We start from the raw sequence: 24,250 nt of genomic DNA on the forward strand, positions 1-24,250 counted from the left end.
TTAAAATTTTCATAATTTAGAGATTTTTCGCTATTATGACTACTTCAGGTTCGTGGTACTCGATCCTAGAGACGGGCTTGCCAAAGCAGCATTGCTGCATTAACTTTGAGTTTTATTAGACAAATTCAAGTAACACTGCAGATCATCTATAGAAATAGTTTATTTACCTCATTCTGTAAAATCATTACATAAGCGCATACATTCAAATATATCGGTCCTTGACTCAGTAAGGAAAACGCTGCAAACAAGGAGGAATGAGTCCTCGGCTTAAAAAGTAATTAGCAACGGGCATTAGTATTCTTCAACAAAGATTTTTGGATATGCAAAAGGCATCACTCAAAATCACTTCAGCACTCAGAAAGACATCGATGCCCGAATTACCGAAGAATCACACAAAAATTGTAATCTTCAAATTGGTTGATTAAAGCGTTTAGTTCTTTCGCACAGTGTAGTTCCATCAGGACGATGCTCGTAACTTTAATATTTAAATTAAATGTCAATATGTTTAGTTAATTTTTGACTTAAGTTCGACATCTTTACTGGGGTACCGTAAGATTTTGAAAATATGCGAACACTTTTCTATTATTAGCCTTTTTAGGGCAGGACTCACTAGATTGGTGCGGAGGGGGTTTGAAATCATGAACATTTTAAAATTTTTGGATTGGCACGAACTATTCTAAAGATATAAAAGTAATAAAGTAAATATTATAGGGAGTTGAAATTTATATTTTAAGTCAAAGACTAGCCGCTATTGATAGTCAACCCAAGAATGTCATTTACCTCTCGGCCGGATGTCCTTCGATATTTTTTGTTATAGCATCCCTTTCCATATAAAAAGTATAAAATAATTTAAAATATAAAATAATAAACCATAAAAAATTTTTAAAAAATAAAGGGAGGTCCTGTTATGAACATTTAAGTAAACATAACTATTGCCAGAAAAATAAAAAGTTTTACTAGTTCAAGCAGACACCCACTATTATTTTATTAAAAGGTAAAACCGACTGCCAATGAGGGCGTTGGCTGAAGAAAAGAATTTTTTCATTGTGAATTCTCGAAAATATTTAATAATTGGAAGAGCACATGGTACATATGATATATTGGTGTTATTTTAGGGCTGAATCGCCCATAGAACACAAGGAGACAATCTGATCGCAGGTTCCAACATTAAATTGCTAGTTATTATTGATTTTTTAGGATCTTTTTTCGATCTAAATTTTCATAAAACTTTTTTACAAAGACCGATGAAACAAAGCGCCAAAGGTTCGAATTGCTTGAGCACCAAAGTCGCTCCAGGAAATGAGAAATAAAACGGTGAATAAGTCGTATAATCGTCGTATAATTGCCAATAAAACTTTACGTTTTCAATATTATTTGGTTAGTAGTGTTCAATTCGTGATCATATTACATAATCATGCATTAATCTATGTTTCATAATTTATATATACAATTCATGAAATTAATTATTCAAACTTATGAACTTAAATTTTAAATACAATAACTAAATTAACCGTACAACTAAAATAGAACGACTAGCACCAACAATGAGAAATTATGAGTAAAAATAAAATAAGTCTTCAGAAATGATATGTGCTAGATATCACAACGAAATGGATACACAACGTGGAGAAAATTTCTGAAAAAATTCCAAAAAACTATGAATTTCGGCAATGCCTTAAGATAAACAAATTTTGCATATGTACTTCTTTGATCAGCATCTTTAACTGGGAGAAACTTGAAGTCATCGAGTAGCTGAGGAAAAGTGGCGTAGGAATGAATTATTCTTAAAATTTTATAAAATCCTTAACATCTTTAATTTTAATTTTGCATTGAACGAAAATAATAAATTTAATAAAACGGCATTATTTTTTTCCTGTTCCCAAAAATGTTCTAAATCTGACTATCGACAGAGTGCCTTCCATGGAACCTTGACCAGCAATGTACTTGGGTACGCCCTTAAGGAGCCTTATTGCGATTTTCGTCCGATTTACTCAATTTTGACCACTTTCACGAAATCGCAGTTTTCTCAGAAACGTTTCTCAAAAAATCGACATAAAGCGCAAATTCGAAGTTACTATAAATTTAATAGGTCTTAATTGTGAACTAACTGAGGGAAAAATAATAAACTTTTAAAGGCGACCCATCCATAAGGCCCCCGTCTTGAGCTGCTAATCGTCTGAAGTTAAAAAGAAAAGTGAAGAAAAACTACGTGTTTAGGCATTGCTGAAGTACTGAGTGTTTCCTAACTATTAACGCATTTTCTGAGGTTAACACCTCAGCATTTTTAGGCATGGAAAAACTTTTGATATCCTCTATACGCATCTGTTGCATCCAACGCGTTGCGAATCACTCTGTATATTATATGTAACTTAGCTGTAAAAGGTGATAAAAGAAAGCACTAAAAAGACTAATACTAAAAGCAAGACGAAATTAAGAAATAAGGAATTAATTAGTACATTTTGAACAGATTTAACCACTTTGTACCCTAAATCAACATAATCGTAACACATAGATATTTGGTTTTCCTAGCCTTTGGAGATTAGAATGTAGTACGAAATTGCCCATCATGGAATTGACTGGATTCCGTCATCACTCGATGCACTACTGAGCAGCAGAACAATCTGTTCAACCCATCTCTAGCAGTCCCATTTTCATATCTTGAGAACAGAAGAAAGGCATCGCCCCACCATCTCATCATATCTCAAAACTTCCCTCTATATTCTCCCCCCTGCTCAGATCCAACTTAGCTTTAGTTAACTGTGATTATCAGGGAATACGTAGTAACTCGACCATTAGTTAACACGGGTTTCCTGCTAATTTAGTTTTCTAGTTGAAAGTCTTGTGCGAAAGAGCTTTCCTATATTCATCTATCTAAAGGTTCTTTCCGATTTGTATCCCCATTTTAAGACTCTGTCTTATAGGGCTGGAACAGCTTAGGCTTTTCGTGAATTTGACTTTGCAAAGCCATCTTGGTGGTCTGCATCAGCAAATTATCGTGAACTGGAGGGCTCAAACTCAATTCTGAACGATGCGAACCAGTTGGGGAGATTTTTTGATGCATTTGTTGATAAGGGGGTACGTCTCCGAAGTTAAGGTTAATATTCAATCCCTGGGGGAGTTGATTTTGGCTCGTTGCAGGTGAGTTAAAGCCAGGATGGGGAAGGAGGCTGGGCGTTGATAGGGGAGCACTGGCAGAGTGAACTCCGAAAGGGTGGTGACTATAAGGCGCGTATCTAGGGGGATAGTGTGGGGGGTACATAGTCGGGGGGTAATGAACCGTGGAAGCTGCCGCCTGGAGTAATGAGGCAGCGAATATGGGGTCGCTGTACACGGCAGCGTAGGGCCAGGCAATGGCCATTCTCTGCCTCTTGTCCTTCATTCGCCGGTTTTGGAACCACACCTAGAACAAAAGACGCATTTCCTTAGATGGTAATTTATTCAGAAAAGTAGCTAATCTGCTAATTAAAATTGCTTTTAAGAGAATCAAGAGGTATGAGATTCCTTTGACGAAATGGACATTAAAGTTAATTATTTATACAAAGAGTGAACAATGGCACGTCTTAGTAGCCAATACCGGCTTTATTGCCTTGATCTTTCTCGCATAGTTAGCACATCGTAAAACACATGATACCCAACTTATCGTCCATTAGGCCCAAAGAACGTTTCCAAGTGAACATTATAATACGATAGCTCCGGCTATTCGGCGGCTATCAGCGGTCATTTATAAGTGCGGCATGTTCAGATGTTCTTAAAAGCTCTATTAGCTGTTTATTTGGCCAGCAAATGTGTTAATTGCTAGCCACCGGTTAATACGCGTTAAATGAAACCTATATGATTGTAAATGGGCGGAAGTTACCGCTAATTTGGTTTCACAAGAGTGCCGCCTATGGTGTAGGGTTGGTCGCTCGAGGCGATCCCTCATTGGGATTGCAATCGTCGAACAATGGGGCCTTAAAGGCTATTCGAACCTCAAATTTCTGCTTAAGTCGCAGCAATATTCGGAAAAAACTTATAGGAATAAAATAGAGGAAAAAGTAAAATGAGAAGGAGCGGAGTAAAGCTGAACCAACAATCGAGGAGAGGTAAAATAAACGAGAAGAGAAATTTGAAATATAGCGAATAGAGGCACTTAATAGATGACCATGATTCTGCGTCGACACCTTACAATTTTTTTTCAAATTTGAAGAGAAAAACGGTAGCAAGGAGCAAACAAATCGGGAGAAATTGAAATTGAACAATAAAGTGTGGTGCTCCATCCAATGCTACAAATTCTTCAAACTTAACAGAATCTGAAAAATTATTAAATTGGGGCAAAAACTGATCAAAAGATCAACCGAAAGGAAAAAATTATTGTTCGGGTAAAAACCAGACTCTGTTCCACTTCAATAGCTATGGTAGAAATTATGGCATTTTCAGAGATCTCGATCAGGATTTCCGCGTCTTTGGAAAAGCATTTTCTGAGCAGAATAAATTTCTATGTTCAAATTAAATCGTTACTTCATATCATTGATCCGATTCGATTCAGGTCTGAGACGTTAGAGGCCTGACCCGACCCGAAGTAGTGAAGGTGTGATGAAAATTATTGTATACAGATTACAGACAGTGTTTTAGAACAATGGGATTAAACTTCTAGGGATCATTCAGTGCAACAATAGAAGACATTTGAGTATAAAAATTCATGTCCGGAAAGATGTCTCTTTCGATGTTTTAACACAGTTGCGTGCAAAAATGTATTTTATTGAGTTTTAGTAGGTTTTATTTTAATTTGTTTCTACAAAATAATACTACAATAATTGTTCAAAATGTCATTTTTGAACTTGTTGAAAAACCTCTTTAAGCGACGTACAAGGTTTTTGTGGACTTAGATAAGCATTTGAAAATCATTTTAAACGACTTCCAATGCCATAGTAATTCGTGCAATCAGATCTTGCTCTGTTTCCACTGGCGTTTCATAAACCAGAGACTTTACATGTTCCCGCAGAAACATATCTAAAGGTGTTAGATCAGGTGACCTAGGGGGCCACAGAACTGTACTATCTCTGCCGATCCAATGTTGTCTGAACTGAAGATCCAGACATAACGCATTCAAATTTAAGGACGACATTTTAAACAATTTTTACAGTATTATTTTGTACAAATGAAAATGGATAAAATTGGATAAAACACATTTTTGGTGACATGAGTTCTTATACTCAAATGTCTTCTATTGTTGCACTGAATAATCCCAAGAAGTTTGATCCCATAGTTCTGAATCACTCTGTTTATGTGGCTTTAAGTCATTCTCAATTTCACGAAGAAAAATCGTTATTAAATAGAAACAAAAATTGAAGGAATTACAATTTAATATGAATTTAGCATATAGAAGAAAATGGGATTGATTAAGGGACGTCAAATCATTCATAAATTCTGCACGGCAAGGAAAAATTAAAAAAGGGAATTTAGTATTAAAAACGAAATCCAAAGTTGGATAGGCCAATTTGAGGTAAGGAGTAGGTACATGTTGTTTCTTGATGTAATGTTTCACATTTTTCTCAATTTTTTCAAAAATCGAAAAGGAGCAAATTATCAATTTCAAGAAAAACTGAAAAAAATTAGAAGTTAGAGAATGGAGGCGAGAAAACATATATTTCTCAGATCTGATAAATAATAGAGAATGACAGAAATGGAAATCTTTTATCGATTAATCACTTGTTTTTGTCAACGGGATATCAACATCAACTTTTTAAGCAACTTCTGTGTTAATCCATTTCGCTCTCGAAGAATAATATGAATATTCCACATTCAAAAAAAGCAAACGTACCTTTATGGTGCTTTCAGGTAAATTTAGTTGTGCAGCCAGTTCCACTCGTCTGGGCCTAGACACATAATTTTCTTTGTAAAATTCCTTTTCCAACCTGGCTAACTGCTCCCTTGTGAAAGCTGTCCTATACCGTCGGATGTTTGGATCGCTTTGAGGAGAAGAAAGAAGTTTATTGTTTTCCGTCGGACTAGAAGATTCTGAAACAAAATTATCCAACTTGGAAAAGCACATCTTCACTAGTAACCTAATTATCTAAGGCTATTAACATGCTTCAAAGCTGGCGCTGTTCTCAGATATAAGTGAGCTTTAAAGTATTAATATGAGTGGCTAATAAGCAATTAGCGACGCTTTTAAAAGCAGGATCTGTAGAAGAGGAAGAGGGTCTAGACTGATTCAAGTGGATGTTAACAACTTAACAGACAGAAACCACTTTTTGAGAGGAATCAATTCGGAAGCCGGGCGACAAACTTCCGTCTCACTTGAGTAATTTTAAGAATTGTTTTTGATAAAAGCCCTATTTCATAACTTTAACTCGGCTTGCGCTATTTCACATGAAGTTAAACGTCGTGCATCCGAGAAATGTGCCAAAAGTGGGTTTTGCTTAGACACCTAATGGTACTTAAGTGGCGTTGGTTTAGATTTTGAAGATCCTGGGAACACTTGAAGGGAATAGGTGCAAATACTACAGTTATTTCTTTCAGTGTGGATTTCTACCATGCGAAGAATGTAATTAGTATGAAATGAACTTTAAAAATTTTAAATAGGATTTTGACAAAGTAACAGGTCGAAAACTGCCACAGATTGCTTAATCCACTCCCATTAAAAACCTTACGATTATTGTAATATAGTAATGGTGAAGCAAGGATAGAAACTTGTCGATTATCATTATCGTTATCGTAGAAATAACAAAATATGATTTTTTGAATGTCAGGGAAGATCAAGAAGTGAATAGGGATGTTGACTAATTTTTTACTCAACATCTCCGTCTGTCTACCTAATATAAATATCTTTTCGTAAATGCAGGAAATGATTTTCTCTAATGAGTTCTTCGAACTACTTTTCCATAATTTAGCAAAATTAATAAAATTGTGATTAATAGAATTTATATAATTATTTCAGAACTAAACGAGTAATTAGAACAAGGAATCCTTACTAAACCCGATTGTCTGGATAATTATCTTTTGTCCAAGAATATAGGCCATAATTGTGTGTGTGAACATACTTTGTACTGTATTGTAAAAATTCAGTTCAAATTATTATTTTTTTCTAGATAAAGAAAGAGTATCAGGCAATATAGTAATTAGAATTATTTATTCTAAATACTGGATTGTGAATAGATAGAATATAGTCAGGTAGTATGTAAATAGTAAGTAAGCAGTAAGAAATTAGTAAGATAGTAAGTAAATAGTAAGAAAGTAGTAAGATAGTAAGTAAATAGTGAGAAAGTAGTAAGATAGTAAGTAAATAGTAAGAAAGTAGTAAAATAGTAAGTAAATAGTAAGATAGTAAGTGTTAAAAAATCTTGGAAAAAACCAATAGATTGTCAATTTTTCTTTGCCCATTCACCAATGTGGGAAATCAATATGGAATTCTAACTTTATCAATCAATTTAAATTAATAGCAACATAATAGGGGATATATCATACTCAATAATGACAAAATTATCTGAAAACTAATATAGAATTTTGAAATTAAACTCCCTGATATTTTCTTGTCCATGGACGCAAAGAAAATAATTTAGAGATTCTGACACTGAAATGAAGTAACTCTCAAAGAATTACAGCTTGGGTAATTAATAATTCAAGAATTAATATCTACCTATGCGCGAACTTCTAATATAGATAAAAACCTGGCTCTCAGTTTGATTGAATATTTCAGAAGGTGGTAACAGCAAAGGTCTGAGCTCCTTGTTACTGCATAATCGTGCAGAACTAAAACCGTAATTATCTGAGAAATAATTTACATTTTCTATTACGGGTTTTATTAAAACTTATGGATGAAGAAAATTATTGTGAGACTAGTCCGACCTAAACTAATTAAATGATAGCAATAACCAAGCGGAGTCCGATTATTTACATCATCGCGACACCCCTACGTTTTCCACCAAAATTACGAAATAATATTTAAATTCTAAATAATAAGGCGTAGAACATTCTGGATTATTCCAGGACTTACCCGACGCTCTAAAACTACTAGGGGGCGTCCTTGGAGATCGCGGTGGACTTGGTGGTCCCTTATGGTCTCCACTCACATAGTGCGGCGGTATAATGTCCAAAACTACCGGTTGTTCATGATTCCCGAACATTTTGTATCCGTCGTTCATCTTTCACTGCAATATAACACCATTTAAAGTCACTAACACAAGGTTTTTAAAATAATATTGCTACTGATACATTCAGTGTAAACGTCCAGCGCTAAAGCCCGTCGACAGTATCACAGCCACTACACTCGTGTCTTGTCTTCACCTCTTCACCAATAAACACCAAAATTGTGATATTCAGAGTTTTAAAGCTGGGATGAAAGCGGGCGTGGTCCATCAGAAATCTGGTTGGTCATGCGGAAAACGAGCGGTGATTGGTGGCTCCGCCCCTAGTTCGTTATGTACGGGGGTCATAGAGCGTAGAATGGCTTGGGGTGTCTTTATCTACCCTAAGTAGATGTCGGAATGTATTAGGGTGAGATGGGGTGCCGCTGCTCTTAAGTCTTAATGAGAAATTCTTTCTGCTCCCTCCGCTGCGTCTTATTACGCTGTTCGTATTGATTAACTTTATAAAGCTGCTAAATTGGCTTATTTAGCCATGTTAGGAAAAGCTTATTAAGATAAAGGGATATTACGGTTTATCATTCGTTCTGGGAGTTTAATACGGATCTGATACTTTGACTGAGGCAAAGAACGCAAATTGGATGCCCAGGGCAGTAATCATGCCTAAACATATAGGTCTTGACGCAGTTGCGTGGATATCAGTGAAAATGTAAGTCACTTTATATATCACCCCTCATCATTGGCGGATAAAAATCGTCGGCTAAGTGACTTATTTCTATTCTAAAATGTGACGGAATGTATCTTGATAAGGAAAAACTCCTTGAACTTTGTTTTTAATTCTCCCATCAGGATCTGTATACAGGGACGAGACCCCCCTCAAACTGACATTTTTATTATGTATTCCCATATGTATAGTAACACTTTTACTTCCAAGCATTGAAAGTGTCCATTCACAGCCTGATTGCTTAATCCAAGGGCTGTTTTTTCGTTATGCGGATTTTTTTTCCGTCCGCATGTCTGGATTTACGGCAATGCGCCTCTGAATTATTTGCTATTAAGTGAAGTGACAGTTTCACCATAGATAGACCATATTAGGAAGTACCAATGTATATACATTGGCCCCAATGAATATAACATGCCCCCGGATAGGGCTGCCAAGAGGAGAAAGTTTCTTATTTTTCATTTTACGAGAAAAATGCATTCTTCATGAAAGTTTTTGCTTGTTCTAAAACGGTTGAATCAGTTTTTCTCCGTCTCAATTTTATTTTTCGTTACGGGGAAATGTAGAAAAATAGTTTAGTTGAAAATTTTTCGAAGCTCCGGAAATTAATTCTCGTTTCCATGGAAACCGTAAACAAAGCTTAAATTAAGTGATAATGTTCTCCAAACAGCATCGAAGTTACCTAATACAATGCTATAACAATGGTGATAACGTAATTCGTCAAGTTATAGAGAGATCGAATCAAAAGTTTATATATATTTAGATTTAAAAATGGCATTAAAATTGATCACGAATTTCTTAGCTACTGACTCGGTAGATGTAAGGGTAAGATTAGACGTAAGGAAAACAAAGATAGCTCGAGAAAAGAATGACACTGTGACTCGTAATTGATTAGGTTCAAGATAATACAAAATTTTTTTACGCAGAAGATCAGTCAATTAAAAATAAGTAAAACGCGTATTCAAAAAAGATGGAAATAATTCAAAATTTATCTCTTCAAACCAATTTTTAATTACCTTTTAGAGCCAAGAAATCAACGCTTGCGTATGTGGGCTCAAATCATAAGTAATTAATATTTTTATCAAGATATTGTATTCTTTGATCCACGTTCTTCACCAATGATACTGTTTACCTCAGCATGGAAGGTAGTGGAGCCATCACAGCCTCTATTTCCAAATCGCTTCGTCATGGGTAATATTCGGCTAAAGTGAATGAATGGTGTACAATTTATTACCATGGTATAATTGGACCATATTTTTTATGTGCGGAATTTTTATTTGTGGTTTCTTCTTTTTTACTGAATTATCCTAATAAAAAATTAATCTTTAAAAGTCTTGATTGCCATAGAAACGAAAATTAGTTTGTGGGAATTAGAAAAATTTTCAACTAAACGGACCTATTTTTCAAAATTTATCTGTACTGAAACGGAAAATTGAAACGATGAGGACTAATTTTGGAACGAGCAAAAACTTTGATGAAGAATGCATTTTTCTCATAAAATGAAAAATAAAAAACTTTCTCTTCTTAGCAACCCTATTTGGGGACATACTGTAGATTGATTAGATTTTTGAGAGAAATTTCCCTGTAAATCAGCATATTTGTAGTCTTTCTGTTTGCTTTTGCAATCAGCGCGCCACTGATTTATCCCCATGAAATTAACATTGTAACCATCCGTTGGGCATATTTAAATTACTCTTAATATACACATTTATAAAATCGTAGGCGTAAATAGCTCAATGTATCTAGAATACATTTCTCACCGGGTAAACGCAATGTAATGCTATATTTGGATCTATAGCGCTTGTGAATGTACACCCTGACAATGCCCCTATTAGATCGGTCGAAATTTTACCTCACACAAAGTAAAGCGGCGTGTGTCACACGTTCGTGTCACAAATTTTTGTCAGTACACTTGACATTAACATACATATTACATTACAAGGATAATAAACACCATGTTACGCGCGAGACGAAAGCTTGCGGCCGAACCGCAGGCGATTTCGCCGAAAAAGGTAATATGCCTTGCTTTCAAATAGTATATAATGGTTCTTTCTAGGACTTACCCATTTCGATTAATTTGAATTGTACCGGCCACTTGGTCATGAACTTGTAATTAATTCTATAGAGATATGTATAAATAGGGAGGATAGCTCAACCTACGGAGATGACAGTTATTTGGTTGTATTCTAAAATGCTAAAGGAACGCGTATAACACGGGGATCGTGGCATGGTTGCCATGGTTACGCGAATCTATTACGCAACACTTTCGTGATGTTATTACGTACGACAAGTATTATGCAACGCTGTTTCGTTATCTTATAGCGCATAGCTTGAACCTTTACGACATGCACTTATCTGTAATTGCTGATTTTGAAGAATTTACTGTAATCAGTAAATTTAACACACATGCACCCGTAAGAAAAGTAATTTATCTAATACAAACAAAAGTGTCTTTACTGCGTCAGATTGCGGATCAAATTCCGTTTCGCATTGTTGTGTAGGATTACCATCGGTAATTACCATTGGTGATCTTATTATTAGGATTTGTCTCTTCCAGGAACCCCTGCTGTAAAAACTGCTAAATCTACTGTAAACTGTGAAATCACGTGTGTAGGGTTATGGCTACTTACTTTAATTTACGAATTTTGAAAGTCTCAATTCTAATGATTCCGATGAATATTCAGTATTTAATCAAATGAAGGATTATAAAACACACATAGAACACGGGGTCACAGTTTAGAGACATGTACACACTTCATAGAAAATACCAGAAACAGGACGAAGTAGCTAATAAAAGAATTCGAATGGCAGCCCAGTTTGGACATTCTTAAGGAGATAAGAGATATCAAGGTAGTGTGTTTGTTTAGTTATTTTTGAATGGGTCGAGAAAGATGTGTAAATCACGTACAAGAGATGATTCAAATTTCAACAAGTCAGTTTCAACAATAGTCCTTGATGCAGGTGCGACTCGCTTTTGTGGGGTTTTAGTAGATATAGAAATCCACGAAGTATTCCCACTGGATTTGGAATACCATGAGATTCGTTTATATGGCACCAAAGACTCTATTTCCTCACGATCGTCACCGAGCCTCAAAAACTCTAAACGTGTACAAAGGGCCTAAGCTCACTTTTGAAGTTTCTACGTCACATGATTGACGCACAAAGGTTAAGGGCAGTTTCGTGGTTACGAAGTAAACTGTCTTAATTTATGATCATCGTCTCCATTCTATTGACCCTTCCGGTGCTTTGCACACCCCTACAACAGGGCGCTGGTCGAGCAAATCAGAATCTCTTGAATGGTGTCCAAGATGAACGTTTCTTTCCCCCGATTCGCCAAGCCGGATACCAAGAGACCCAAGACGCTACAAATTTCGAAATCAAAGCCGTAATAACCAAATGCCCTAAATCCAAGATTTACGATTGCGGAACCGCGTTTCAGTGCTCAACCGGCAAGGTTCAAGACGCCAATTTAAGACCCAAAGGGTTTGGATCTGAATGTAGCGGACAGGACCTCAAGACATGCGACAAGCAAATCTCTTTGACGTTGAAGATCAAAAACCGCGGCCTGGCTAACTACAAGCCTCAGTATATTATTCTTGACCATGTGTTTGACCCCGTCAGTTGCCAGAAACAAAGGCTTCTAAACTCGTATGTGTTGAAAGTGACTCAAAGGCCGGTTTATCAAATCTATGATTTGGTTTTTGAGAACGTGGTAAATTCTGGACCCATTGAAAGAGTTATTAATAAGCATGATCCTGGATATTCTGGATGCAGCACTGAAGCGGGGAATCCTACTTGTGGAACTGTGAAGTATCACGAAAACGAGGTAAGTTCAAGGTTTCGTTTTGTAAAACATTTCAGCCTTCAATGATAATTTGAGATTTTCTTAAATTAATTTTTTCTATTCCTGAAACGATACTTTTGTCCCAAGTCCACAATCGGGATTAAATGATTTTATTGACTCTTTGGGCTTTTAAAATTAAACACTTCAACCAGTTTCGTTTTTGGGAGCCCCCAGAGCTGTTTAAAATATACGATTCCATATTAAATGGTATTCAACTGAGGGCCGGTTCTTCAGTATCCTGATAAAACTGCATATGAACGCACAATCACGGATAACAATCAGCGAAAGTGTCTGTTAATTATCTTAATTATGGAGGTGTTTAATATAGCTGTCCCTGCTTGAACTATTGGTCAACTTTAACTCCAGCTTAAAAAATACTTCATCTGCCGGCTAGTTACTAACTGACAGCTATCGCTTTCTAACTGAACGCTGAAGAACCGTCCCTAATATAATTTACATTTTTTTTTATGTGTATATCTATTAATTTTTATTAATAAGCGAGATTTAGGGTAGCACGGTTTAAACTTATTTTTATTTTTTTTAGAGGTTTACTGCTTTTTTATATTTCTTTTCAAATATACATATTTAAAAATAGCAAAATATGGTGCAAAACTCATGTTCAGAGTATTTTTCGCCTGAAACATTTTAAATTTATTTTAATTTTGTTACAAAGCGTAGAGCGTGGTCGGCGATCTTTTTCCTATGTTTAAAAGCCCATAACTTTCTTGTATCCCGGTATAATATTGATTTTGCTTAACGGTTAAATCGCCCTATTCATTCTACGTGGAAAAGGTAAACTTTGTAAATATCGCTTAGACGCGTCTTTTTCCAAATATTTAAATTTATAAATTTTAATGCCCCACAAAAGCCGAAATTCCTAAAGAAGTTGAGGAGAAATTCTTTTAACTGAAATTCAAATTTTTATTGGCCGGAAACATGCAATTTAAATACGTATTTCAAATTTTATAACGAACCTTTGATACGTTTATAGATTTCTATAGCTGTGACAATGCTCATACAGGGTATCCCAACAATATGTCGTCGACCGATATCTTTTCAGCGCAAGAGCTATAATAGGAAATTGAAGAGTTGTAGGAAGAAATGAGGCACATATTTTAAAATTATAGGAAGATACACGGGGTGCTTTGAAAAAAGTATGGCGCTAATAAATTATAAATATGCTCTGTGCGTCTGAACTGGTTTTCGATTTTTTTTAAAATTTGAGAATAAAAAAAAAGAACTCCCAAACTGTGTTTTTTTTAATGGGATGCCTGCAATATCATTGTTTGTCTGTTTTGGTAGTTATTGCCACCTGACATGTGCGCTAGAAGTCCTTAGCGTGTTACGCAACGTATTAGTACCTAACGCATGCGAAAGCGTCTATAGCGTACTCAATGCCGCAATCAGCGGGTGGCATTACTTTCCGCACTTGGTCAATAACTATTACTTCCTCTTTTATTGCTTTGCCAATGGTGCGCCTCGTAATGTCGTCGCGTCTGGCCCTATGCCAACCGTAAAGCTTTTCTCGAAATTCCAGAACTATCACCTCATCGTCTGAATAATTTATGCTTAGTTCAGGTTATGGTTAGGGATATAATAGATGTACACTGAGAAATTTGTTTATTTGATTTTTTGTTCTGTTTAGTAAATTTGGCATAATTCGCACACTTCGCACTCTCCTCAACTGTTCTTCGTTCACCTTCAAACTCCGAATAAAACTGTGGAACGACAAATTTCACTTAGCAATTTGTCATGACAGTTTTTTTGTGATTTGTGGTCTATGATGATGAGTTAAAAAATATTATCGCTTACTGGAAAAAAATCTTCTCCACTTGACGAAATACCTTACAATGCTGGGAAGAAATAAATATAAAACGAAGAATAATAAAAATGTCCACTAATCAATAAAAAATAAATAAGAAAAAATCAACAAAAAACCTTTCATATATTGCGTAAAATTCGGATTTCTCAGTATAGAAATGATGGTCGCAATTTAGTAACTATTTGCGGAAGGCGTTCCGCTGTTAAGCGCAGAAATGTCTCTATTTCTCCAATAAAAGACCTTTTTATACATACTTATACTATCAAGATATTACCGTGAAAATTTCTATTTAAGTCCCATCCCGGAGCAGAACTGAACGTCATTATGAGCACAGTTTCGTCATTCATATTAGATAAAAATTCAAAAACTAGAAAGGAATTTTTATGTCATAAATTGGCATTGGCTCAGAGACCTTCCAAAAACAACTTCTTAATTTTTACAAAGTGCCAGCGATAATCGTTCTTGAGATTCTTGTCACACACGTCTTCGTTCATTTCGAAATTTACTTGTTAATTTTATTTTTTTTTTATGAGATTCCCACGAGAAAAAATTGCGGATAGATTTTATTCTTGGCATCGTTTTCAAAAACATCATCATGGGATAGAGCATTCAATTACAAAGCAACCGAGCCCCTTGGCATTTTTTCGTGCCTGTTGCGTGCGTTAACAGCTGCGTCGTGCGTTAACAGCTCTGAGCTCGTTATATAATATCTAACACGTGCAAAAGTGTCTTTAGCGCACCCGTCGCTGTTATGAACGTGTGGTAAATACTCTGAACGTACGAGAGTGAACTATAGCGCGAGTCGCAGGCGAGATTAAATCCATCAGTTCAAAATTATCCGTAAAAGCATCCATATTTTTGAAAAATGAAAATGCAATAAACGAAATAAAAGGTCTCTACAGTGGACCGTTAAATACTTAGGGGTGTATCGCAATAGATATAGTGTTAGAGACGCATGAATCACTACTTACATAAATAGTACGTAAATGTACTTAAGGCCGCAAATTCAGACTAGACAGTCCAGATGGAGAATTATCTCTATTTCTTCTCGCTTTATAAATTAGGGTTCCCAATAACGGGTACGTGCAAATGAGGATGGTAAACATATAGAAATTATAGCTGGAATGGCAGATAAAATCTTTCTCTTCAAACGCGAAGCTCATAATTATTTATGGAAGGCCTGCTCTTGCCAACGACAGTTAACTACTACTAATCAAACACTCTCTTTACCCAAATTTCCATTTAGGTCCCATACAGCACTGGGTTCTGCTGCTCTTGCGATTTCCATAGAGATTCCGAACCAAAGGATCCTTTAAACAACATTCAAGCGGAAAATCAGCTAAATAAAAGTAATTCAAATTTGGACGTTTCCAATATAAACCTTGACCCTGAATTAAAAGAAACTAACAACTCTTACCTACCTGGACACTATAAAGCTGGTGACAATCATTATGGCCAAGAAAGTGGCCATAGGTCTATTGAAAACGCCGCCAGAGTCATAAACGCTCAAAATTTGATAAAAGATGGTCTTGGCGGTGTCTCTAGAGATGAACGGAGAGTAGATTTTACTAAAGGTAAGTTATTTTTATAGCGAAACAATGAACAATGTGCTTTATGGGGCATAATTTGATTCGCTTTTTGCAAACTTGTTGCAGAATGGACCAAGATAACGAAACCCCCGAGGACTTATGCATAGGAAATCCTCCGATACCCAAGTTTTGCAATTGGGATGATTGTTATCTTCTTTATCGAGATCACTTCTTGATGATTATTGTACGTACAGCGTGTCCCGTATTCAACTCTCAACATGGGGATCTCGGAAACCGTAGGAGATATAGATTGAATGGGGGTAAAATTAGGTCTATATAAGAGGAGTGCTTGGCCTTTTTAATTTTTTAAGAATTCTGATTACTGTCGGAAATATCCCGAAAAGAACCGAAAATTGCGATTTTCTTTTTATTTGTTCCTACCTTAAATTATTTCCGAGATCCCCATATTGAGCATCGAATATGGGACGTCCTGTACATCTGCACCGATTCCAACTTGAGTTGATTGTCAGAATCAGGTCATTATCATTATCAAAAACTGCAATATGAAGTACGGCTCTTCCTGAAAAACTGTGAATAACACAATGACCAGATAGTTCTCATGCCTCTCAATTAATATTTTTTCTGAAATCTTCCTCCTGAACTTATTCTGTGAAATTAATATCACTTATACATAAGTTTTCATCTACTTAATGCCGAATTGATTTGCCATTTTCAAGGATTTTAGAGCGAAAGCCTGAAAAAAGCTCTGAATGAGGTAAGGGCGTAGAAGGTTTTCAATCAGAGTAAATTAGTTTTAGAAACTTTCATTAACATTCTTTACGCCCCTGTGTTTTCGTGTATAAAATTTATGTAAAATTGCGAATTTTAATGGTTGTAGAGGAAATTTTAAGGCACACTGGAAATAACACTTTTGCGTAGATGGTTTTAAAATATTTTATATATGTATAATATACTACACTGGAAGACTATACTATAATTATCGTTTTGTTTGCCGTCAAAACAGCTACGCTGCTAAATATAATAAATATACTCATATAAATCAATTTTACAATTCAATTAAAAAAACTTAATAAAAAGTATTGAGCGTTGAATAACAATAATAACAACGTAGTTGGGAAGACAGTAATAAATCTGCCCAACAAGAACCATTCTGAGGCTCAAACTCTTTAATCCTGTTGTTCTGGCTGATTGGTGAATCCCCGCTGTCCAGGTGCAGTTGGGGAATCCCAAGCATCCAGTCGCAACGCGGAATCTGTTCCGTTCACGTTCAACCTAGGACATATATACAGGGTGATTCACGTAACTGTTTCATTAGAAACTTTTGTACTTGTAACTAATCTAAATTTTTCATATTTGGGGGTTAAGTTAATATAGATACACTCTACTTTTTAAAAATATTTTGAAGGTCATATCACTTCCGGTTATACCGGAAGTCGAGGTCAACTTCCTTATTTCAAATGAAACACCCAGTATATTTTTGCATTTTTGGAATCTAGTGATTAAGCTGATTAAATTCTTATTAGGTACTCCTATACCTAAACCTAACCATTTTAAAGATATATTGGTTTAAAAGAAAAATCTTTCTAAAACACATTTCTATAAAATTTAAAATTCTCAGCTATTATTGAAGCTGGCTTTACGAAAATTTGCTGACATGTTAACTAGATATGGTAGATTAGGTTAATGTGAAAAGTTTTTATAAATATCATACAGGGTATCCAAAAAACCACGTCATATTTAAAGAACTTTGATAGGAAAAAAGTCGCTTATTTCAAATGGAACACCCCATATATTTTTATATGACTAGAATCTAAATTTAATTCTGAATCAATTATTATTAAGCATCCCTATACCTAAAATGAACGCTTTTGCTCTAATTTGCAGTTTTTTAATATTGTACAATAATAATTCTAAGTATCTTAGTTGGCTTTGAAAAGAACATGGCTGCTTCCTGTAACATGCGTTAATGTAATTATCAATTTAATAAGTTCGCTCAGCAGTTTAGAATCATGAACTTTAATAATACTTATTCAAATAATGATATTTTAAATTTATTCTTTATTCATGGAGAGTGTAACAAAGTTTTGGAGAGAACTAGCCGTACATTCAACGAAAGATATCCGCATCTTCCGAAAATCACAAAGAACAAATTTAGGATATTGAAATCAAATTTTTTAAGACATGGAAAAGTCAAAACTAAAAAGTCTTATTCTAGACCTATAATAAATAACGAAGGCAATGAAATCACCGTTTTAGGATATTTTAATCCAAATCCGAATTTTTCTATTCGAACTGCTTCTAATGATTTAGGTTTGTACTTTTATTGTTATTAATGATAGCTTTTGAAGATCTTCACCCCATTACAATTAATAAAGTGACACAACATGAAGTTAAAAAAATAATTTTGAAATGTTTAGTAGTTAATGGGGGTCATATTGAACATTTATTTTAATTTAATTTTATTTGTTTTTATTTACTATTTTTTTATTTATGATGGAACTAGAATAAGACTTTTTAATTTTGACTTTTCCATGTCTTAAAAAATTTGATTTCAATATCCTAAATTTGTTCTTTGTGATTTTCGGAAGATGCGGATATCTTTCGTTGAATGTACGGCTAGTTCTCTCCAAAACTTTGTTACACTCTCCATGAATAAAGAATAAATTTAAAATATCATTATTTGAATAAGTATTATTAAAGTTCATGATTCTAAACTGCTGAGCGAACTTATTAAATTGATAATTACATTAACGCATGTTACAGGAAGCAGCCATGTTCTTTTCAAAGCCAACTAAGATACTTAGAATTATTATTGTACAATATTAAAAAACTGCAAATTAGAGCAAAAGCGTTCATTTTAGGTATAGGGATGCTTAATAATAATTGATTCAGAATTAAATTTAGATTCTAGTCATATAAAAATATATGGGGTGTTCTATTTGAAATAAGCGACTTTTTTGCTATCAAAGTTCTTTAAATATGACGTGGTTTTTTGGATACCTTGTATGATATTTATAAAAACTTTTCACATAAACCTGATCTACCATATCTATTTAATATGTCAGCAAATTTTCGTAAAGTCAGCTTCAATAATAGCTGAGAATTTTAAATTTTATAGAAATGGTGTTTTAGAAAGATTTTTCTTTTAAACCAATATATCTTTAAAATGGTTAGGTTTAGGTATAGGAGTACCTAATAAGAATTTAATCAGCTTAATCACTAGATTCCAAAAATGCAAAAATATACTGGGTGTTTCATTTGAAATAAGGAAGTTGACCTCGACTTCCGGTATAACCGGAAGTGATATGACCTTCAAAATATTTTTAAAAAGTAGAGTGTATCTATATTAACTTAACCCCCAAATATGAAAAATTTAGATTAGTTACAAGTACAAAAGTTTCTAATGAAACAGTTACGTGAATCACCCTGTATTTCAAATTTTTTAAACACATTATATGCATGGAATTAGTTTTAAGCACTTCCCATTCCTTTAAAGTCCCATCATGCACGCCACTGTTTAATTCTCAATCGTATTCATGATTTATAACAGGCTTATTTAATACATTTTAGGCAAGCCGAAAATGAGCCTCCATAGAAGAGGGGGCCAAGACTGCGACGATACCTTCACCCCTCCGGGCGCTGATCCCAAAACCTACCACGACAGCGCCCATTGCATGGAGTTCTCTGAGGTATGGTACTCCATATACAAAATCGCCCATCCAATCATTGACCACTCGGTGGACATACAAATTTTCGAAAAAATGGGTATGGAAGGCGGTTGCATTTATTGGAAAGAGCTCACCAGCTATGAAAATATTTCTGTGGGGACCTCTGAGAAGAAATATTCTAACAGTGAAGGTGTAATAAACGGAGTAATTGCCGGCAAAAATTGAAGGTTACAACTAGTTTTTCCAAAGGTACCATTTTGGCCTCTTACACGGTAAACACTCCTATTAAAGAAGAGTTTGCTCTGGATTTAAAAAGTTATAAGTTGCTTATCCCAGAAGAGGATGAAAGCGATTCGACAGAGGATCAGTATCCGGAGGTGGCTGGAGGTCCCTCTGAGTATCTTGTAGCAAGAGAGGACGATATAGATGTCAGTGGGAAAACATGTAATAAAGCAGGTAAAGATCGTATTCTTCAAGCTTTTTGGTTATCACTTAGAGTAGCAATCGCGTACAATGGAGCATTTTCACGGTATCTTGTCAAATCATCGTGGTTGTATGCTGCTACAATGAAAACCATCCGGAAAATATGAGAAACAAGAAATGAAAGAAATAATTCTTAAGTTCAAGATTAAAAGAAGGACACCTTCCAGCTGACCAGCTTTCTTGAAAGTTGTTCATTTGATAAGAAATTTCGTGCTCTTTTGGACTGCTTCAAGAGTATTTTATCAACGATCTTAATTGTTAAAGATTTGCTGAAATTATCCATATTTTATGACAAGACCTGATTCCGAGAGTTTATTAGCAGTAAGTGCCTCCTGAGCAATGGTACTACCCAGCAGACAGATTTGCTTAAAAATGGTCTGATTGGATGGAGAATTTTATGCTCTTAAGAGCATTTGGTCCGAATTCTCAGTTTTTCTTTTTGTACTTACTTCCCTTAGAGTAACAGAGTTGGATTGAGGACTTAATGCTCTTTCCATCTGCGTTGAGAGGTTTCGTCAGGTTTCTGAGTTTTTCTATGTCTCCTTTAAAACTCTCAAAACTTGAACTCTTATACAGGGTTAGCCACGCAACCCATTCATTAGAACATTTTTGACTTCCCACTATCGTAGCTCAATGAAATTTGGTTTCAGGCTAGCACTGACCATTTTGAATCCAAGTAAAATATTTTTAAAATGGCGGCACTTCCGGTTATATCGGATGTAGTTACAAACTTCGTTATTTTAAATAGAACACCTTAATTTTTTTGTCATTTTCAGATTTCTTGTTAAATTTTAAGGTCAGCTTATACAAAGTATTTTATGTCTAAAATTTACCGTTTTTGAGTTATATTGGAAAATTAAAAAAATTTTACAGCTGCCAAACTCTACGGAAGTCGGTATTGTGCTCTAACCGCTTCGAATTTTGGCATCGGTGTTTTGGGGCTCCAAGAGGACCTAATAAGCTATGTTTTCATATATCTCAATTTGACAAAAAGTATTCTACAACCCCCAAAACATACCTTGGAAGTTGCATAACTTCAAATCTCAATAACTTGCTTATTTCGAATGTAACACCCTGTAATTTAAAGCATTTGCGAGTCTAAAATTTAATTCTGTATCAAATATTATTAAGTTTTCCTAGATCGATTCTGAACAGGATATCCCATTCGAAATAAGCAAATTATTGAGATTTGAAGTCATGCAACTTCAGAGACATCTTTCCAGGGTTGTGAAAGACTCTTTGCCAAATTGGAATAGGTCAAAACGTAGCTTATTAGGCCCTCTTTGAGCCCCAGAACACCGATTTCAAAATACGCAACGGTTAGCGTACAATACCTGTTTCCGTCGGATCTTGCAGTTGTTTAAACTTTAAAATTTTCCTGTGTAACTCGGAAACGGTAAACTTTAGACATAAGACACTTTACCTAAATTGCCCTTAAAATTTAACAAGAAATCCGAAAATGACAAAAAAATTGGGGAATTCTCTTTAAAATAACGAAATTGGTAGTTACTTCCGGTATAACCGGAAGTCCCGCCATTTTGAAACTATTTTACTTGAATTCAAAATAGTCGTTTCTGTCTGAAGCCAAATTCCATTGGGCTACGATAGAAGGAAGTAGAAAATTTTCTAATAAACGGGTTGCGAGGCTAACCCTGTACATCAACGGTGACACAAAAATTGCGGTGGTGAACTTTTTAATTAAACTGAAGAATATAATGTTTTAGTCAGATATAGCTAAGAACGATCCGGAGACTCACAAGAGGATAAATAATAAAAACCATTAAAAAAATCCGAATTTATAGGGGTCGGTTATGAAGCATTCGCAAACCAACCGAACAAATGTAACAACCATCGAAATGCTTGTTTGCAAAACCAACCAAAGCAAATGTGGCAACACGACCACGACCTGGAAGGCAACGGCAAGAAAGGTCGCTACTTCTTAAAGAACTTTGGAGCCTTGCCAAACAACCCTATTCCAACCAAACCTCGCAACGGCATCGCTAAGGAGCCCCAAAATAAGTTGCTCTTCATGTATTATTTGGCGCCCATCATGAGCAATATTAACATTAACTTTGTTGCCGACACCAATGCCATTTTGAAGCCCGATGAGTTAGCCATGATTACAGGTCTGGATGCAATATTTCTCCTTTCACATGAAAATGAGTGGGTTGTTCCAGAGGTTTATACTGAGAGCTTGAGCTCCAAGCGAGTTTCTGTGACTGCGAAAATATTCAACTCAGGTCTCGTAAGCAGTGTGTTCTTCGTGGGAATTGGGACTTGTCCTCTAGAACTTCCTGCTGGTTTTGGAAGCATCAGCTCCCAGCCGGTTATTATATCCCCTCAGCACCAGCACACATTCGTCCTGGAAATATACTGCGAGCTCCCACTCAGCAACTTCTACTGTTCCCTGGAAGTCTTCAATTTGAAGCAGCAACTGATTGCTGTGAGGAGGATTCGTTTCGTGAAGGAGGACAGATGCATTTGTGTCTGGTACTGTCAGTGCAGTTGCTTCAGCTCTGATTATAGATTGAGGTGCATTCCTTTTGAGATTGAAGAGTACTATGCCGCAGGCTTCCAGGGTGAGCCTGAAAAAAGTATATTCTCCATGTTAATTTAAATACTTTCACAGGAGGGATGCCAGTTCCAACTCAAGTGGTCAAGTATTCAGCCTTTGATGACACGATATCATTGATTCTGCATATTGTGCTCTATTTCTGCCTCACTTTGTGGTATATGGGACTTCTAAAGGCAGCGATTGGAATTTGCGTCCTGCCCATTGGCTTATGTGGGCTGGATAAGATATTTGACCTTCCGAAAAAGTTGAACATGTGAGGACGCGTGTTTACCTAATATTTCTGAATCTGAAGACTTTTTAAGGTACTACGAACCGAACCTGAAGGACCAAAAAGTGGTGTATGACGACGAAGGCTGGCCAATACATCCAGAATCAGGCAAGAAGGTGTACAATCTGGCCCCAGGAACTCAGTTCGCTATCAACATGGTCTTCTTCTTCGTTTTCCCCTTCGCCATCACATGGAACATGTGCAAGAAACTCTTGGAACCAAGATACTCTTCGGAAAAATTCGAAGATTTGGATATTTCCAACTGTCGGGCAAGTCAGATCACTTTACTGAAGAACTATAATCTTCAGAACTCCACTGCCAAGAGAAGCAGACAAGGCGACCCTGTTGAGAATAAAGATTTACAACATGGTTCAAGTGAAGGTTGGTATTGGATGATTACTTGACCCCATGGAGATTCCTTCCTCTAAATTTAATAAATTCAGGAATCGCCTTGGATAATCTCTCTTTTTTTATTTTTTTTATCTTAATGCTATCTTGATTCTCGAAACACAAACTCAACGAGCATAACTTAAAAGACGTGTTCTGTTGCGCTACTGATCTATGTATACAGCAGATCAGTAGCGAAAATTCCAAGGAATTTAAATTACCTAAAAAAAATAACCGAAGTACAAATTTAAAAAAAAATGTTTGTAATATTCGTGAATTAGTCTTCAACTGAAATCAGTTTTGGGGCTATATGTCCTCGTTTTAAAATTTTATATCTAGTAATCCTGGGTCACTTGTATTTAATCCTTCTAGGATGATTTGGAAGTTGAGGAATCCATTTAGGCTAATTATGTTGGGTAGTTGACTGACTTCTTGGCCTGAACCCGCTCCAGATTTACCTCCATGCGACTCTTTTCTTTGAATACCCCGTATAGGCAGTATGTTTGGTTTCTAACAGTAAAATTGTTTTTTATGCAGAAAAAAACAATAGCAGCCCCTCTAGTAATAAAGGATCCCTCTACCAAAAGCAAAAGTGATTGCCCTTTAGTTCAAACAGATACGACAGCTGAGTTCCACTACTTTTGTTTTATTTACCTTCGTTATTGCAATATATATTTTTAGAACATTTATGTATGTGATATGAAGAACTATTTGTCATGTCGCTATAATATAACTATTTCTCTATTTTTCTTTATGAACTCGTTTTAATATATTTAAAAATATAATAAAATTTAATACTGATTTGATCCATCCTATTTTTGGCATGCTTATCACCCTATGTATTATCTAATTAAACCCAATCTTAACAA

General features: G+C 35.4%; 2 protein-coding genes across 2 annotated transcripts; one reads left to right on the forward strand and one right to left on the reverse strand.

The window, feature by feature from the left end:
* Positions 1-1,322: 1,322 nt before the first annotated feature.
* Positions 1,323-8,647, reverse strand: LOC136411131 (segmentation protein even-skipped-like). The gene is made up of 3 exons (XM_066393583.1): positions 7,976-8,647; positions 5,801-5,997; positions 1,323-3,400 (listed from the first exon to the last, which is right to left on the reverse strand). Exons 1-3 carry the CDS (start codon positions 8,121-8,123, stop codon positions 2,903-2,905), a joined length of 843 nt encoding a protein of 280 aa, XP_066249680.1. The 5' UTR covers positions 8,124-8,647; the 3' UTR covers positions 1,323-2,902.
* A 3,345-nt stretch (positions 8,648-11,992) lies between these two features.
* Positions 11,993-23,977, forward strand: LOC136411015 (hapless 2). Its single transcript, XM_066393421.1, has 9 exons — positions 11,993-12,610; positions 15,697-16,024; positions 19,571-19,858; positions 19,918-20,124; positions 21,954-22,277; positions 22,329-22,730; positions 22,781-22,979; positions 23,029-23,375; positions 23,919-23,977. The coding sequence occupies exons 1-9, from the start codon at positions 11,993-11,995 to the stop codon at positions 23,975-23,977; spliced, it is 2,772 nt and encodes a 923-aa protein (XP_066249518.1).
* The last annotated feature ends 273 nt before the right edge of the window (positions 23,978-24,250 follow it).

The sequence above is a fragment of the Euwallacea similis genome, chromosome 9 (genome assembly GCF_039881205.1).
Source record: "Euwallacea similis isolate ESF13 chromosome 9, ESF131.1, whole genome shotgun sequence".
In the NCBI taxonomy this organism is placed as follows: Eukaryota; Metazoa; Arthropoda; class Insecta; order Coleoptera; family Curculionidae; genus Euwallacea; species Euwallacea similis.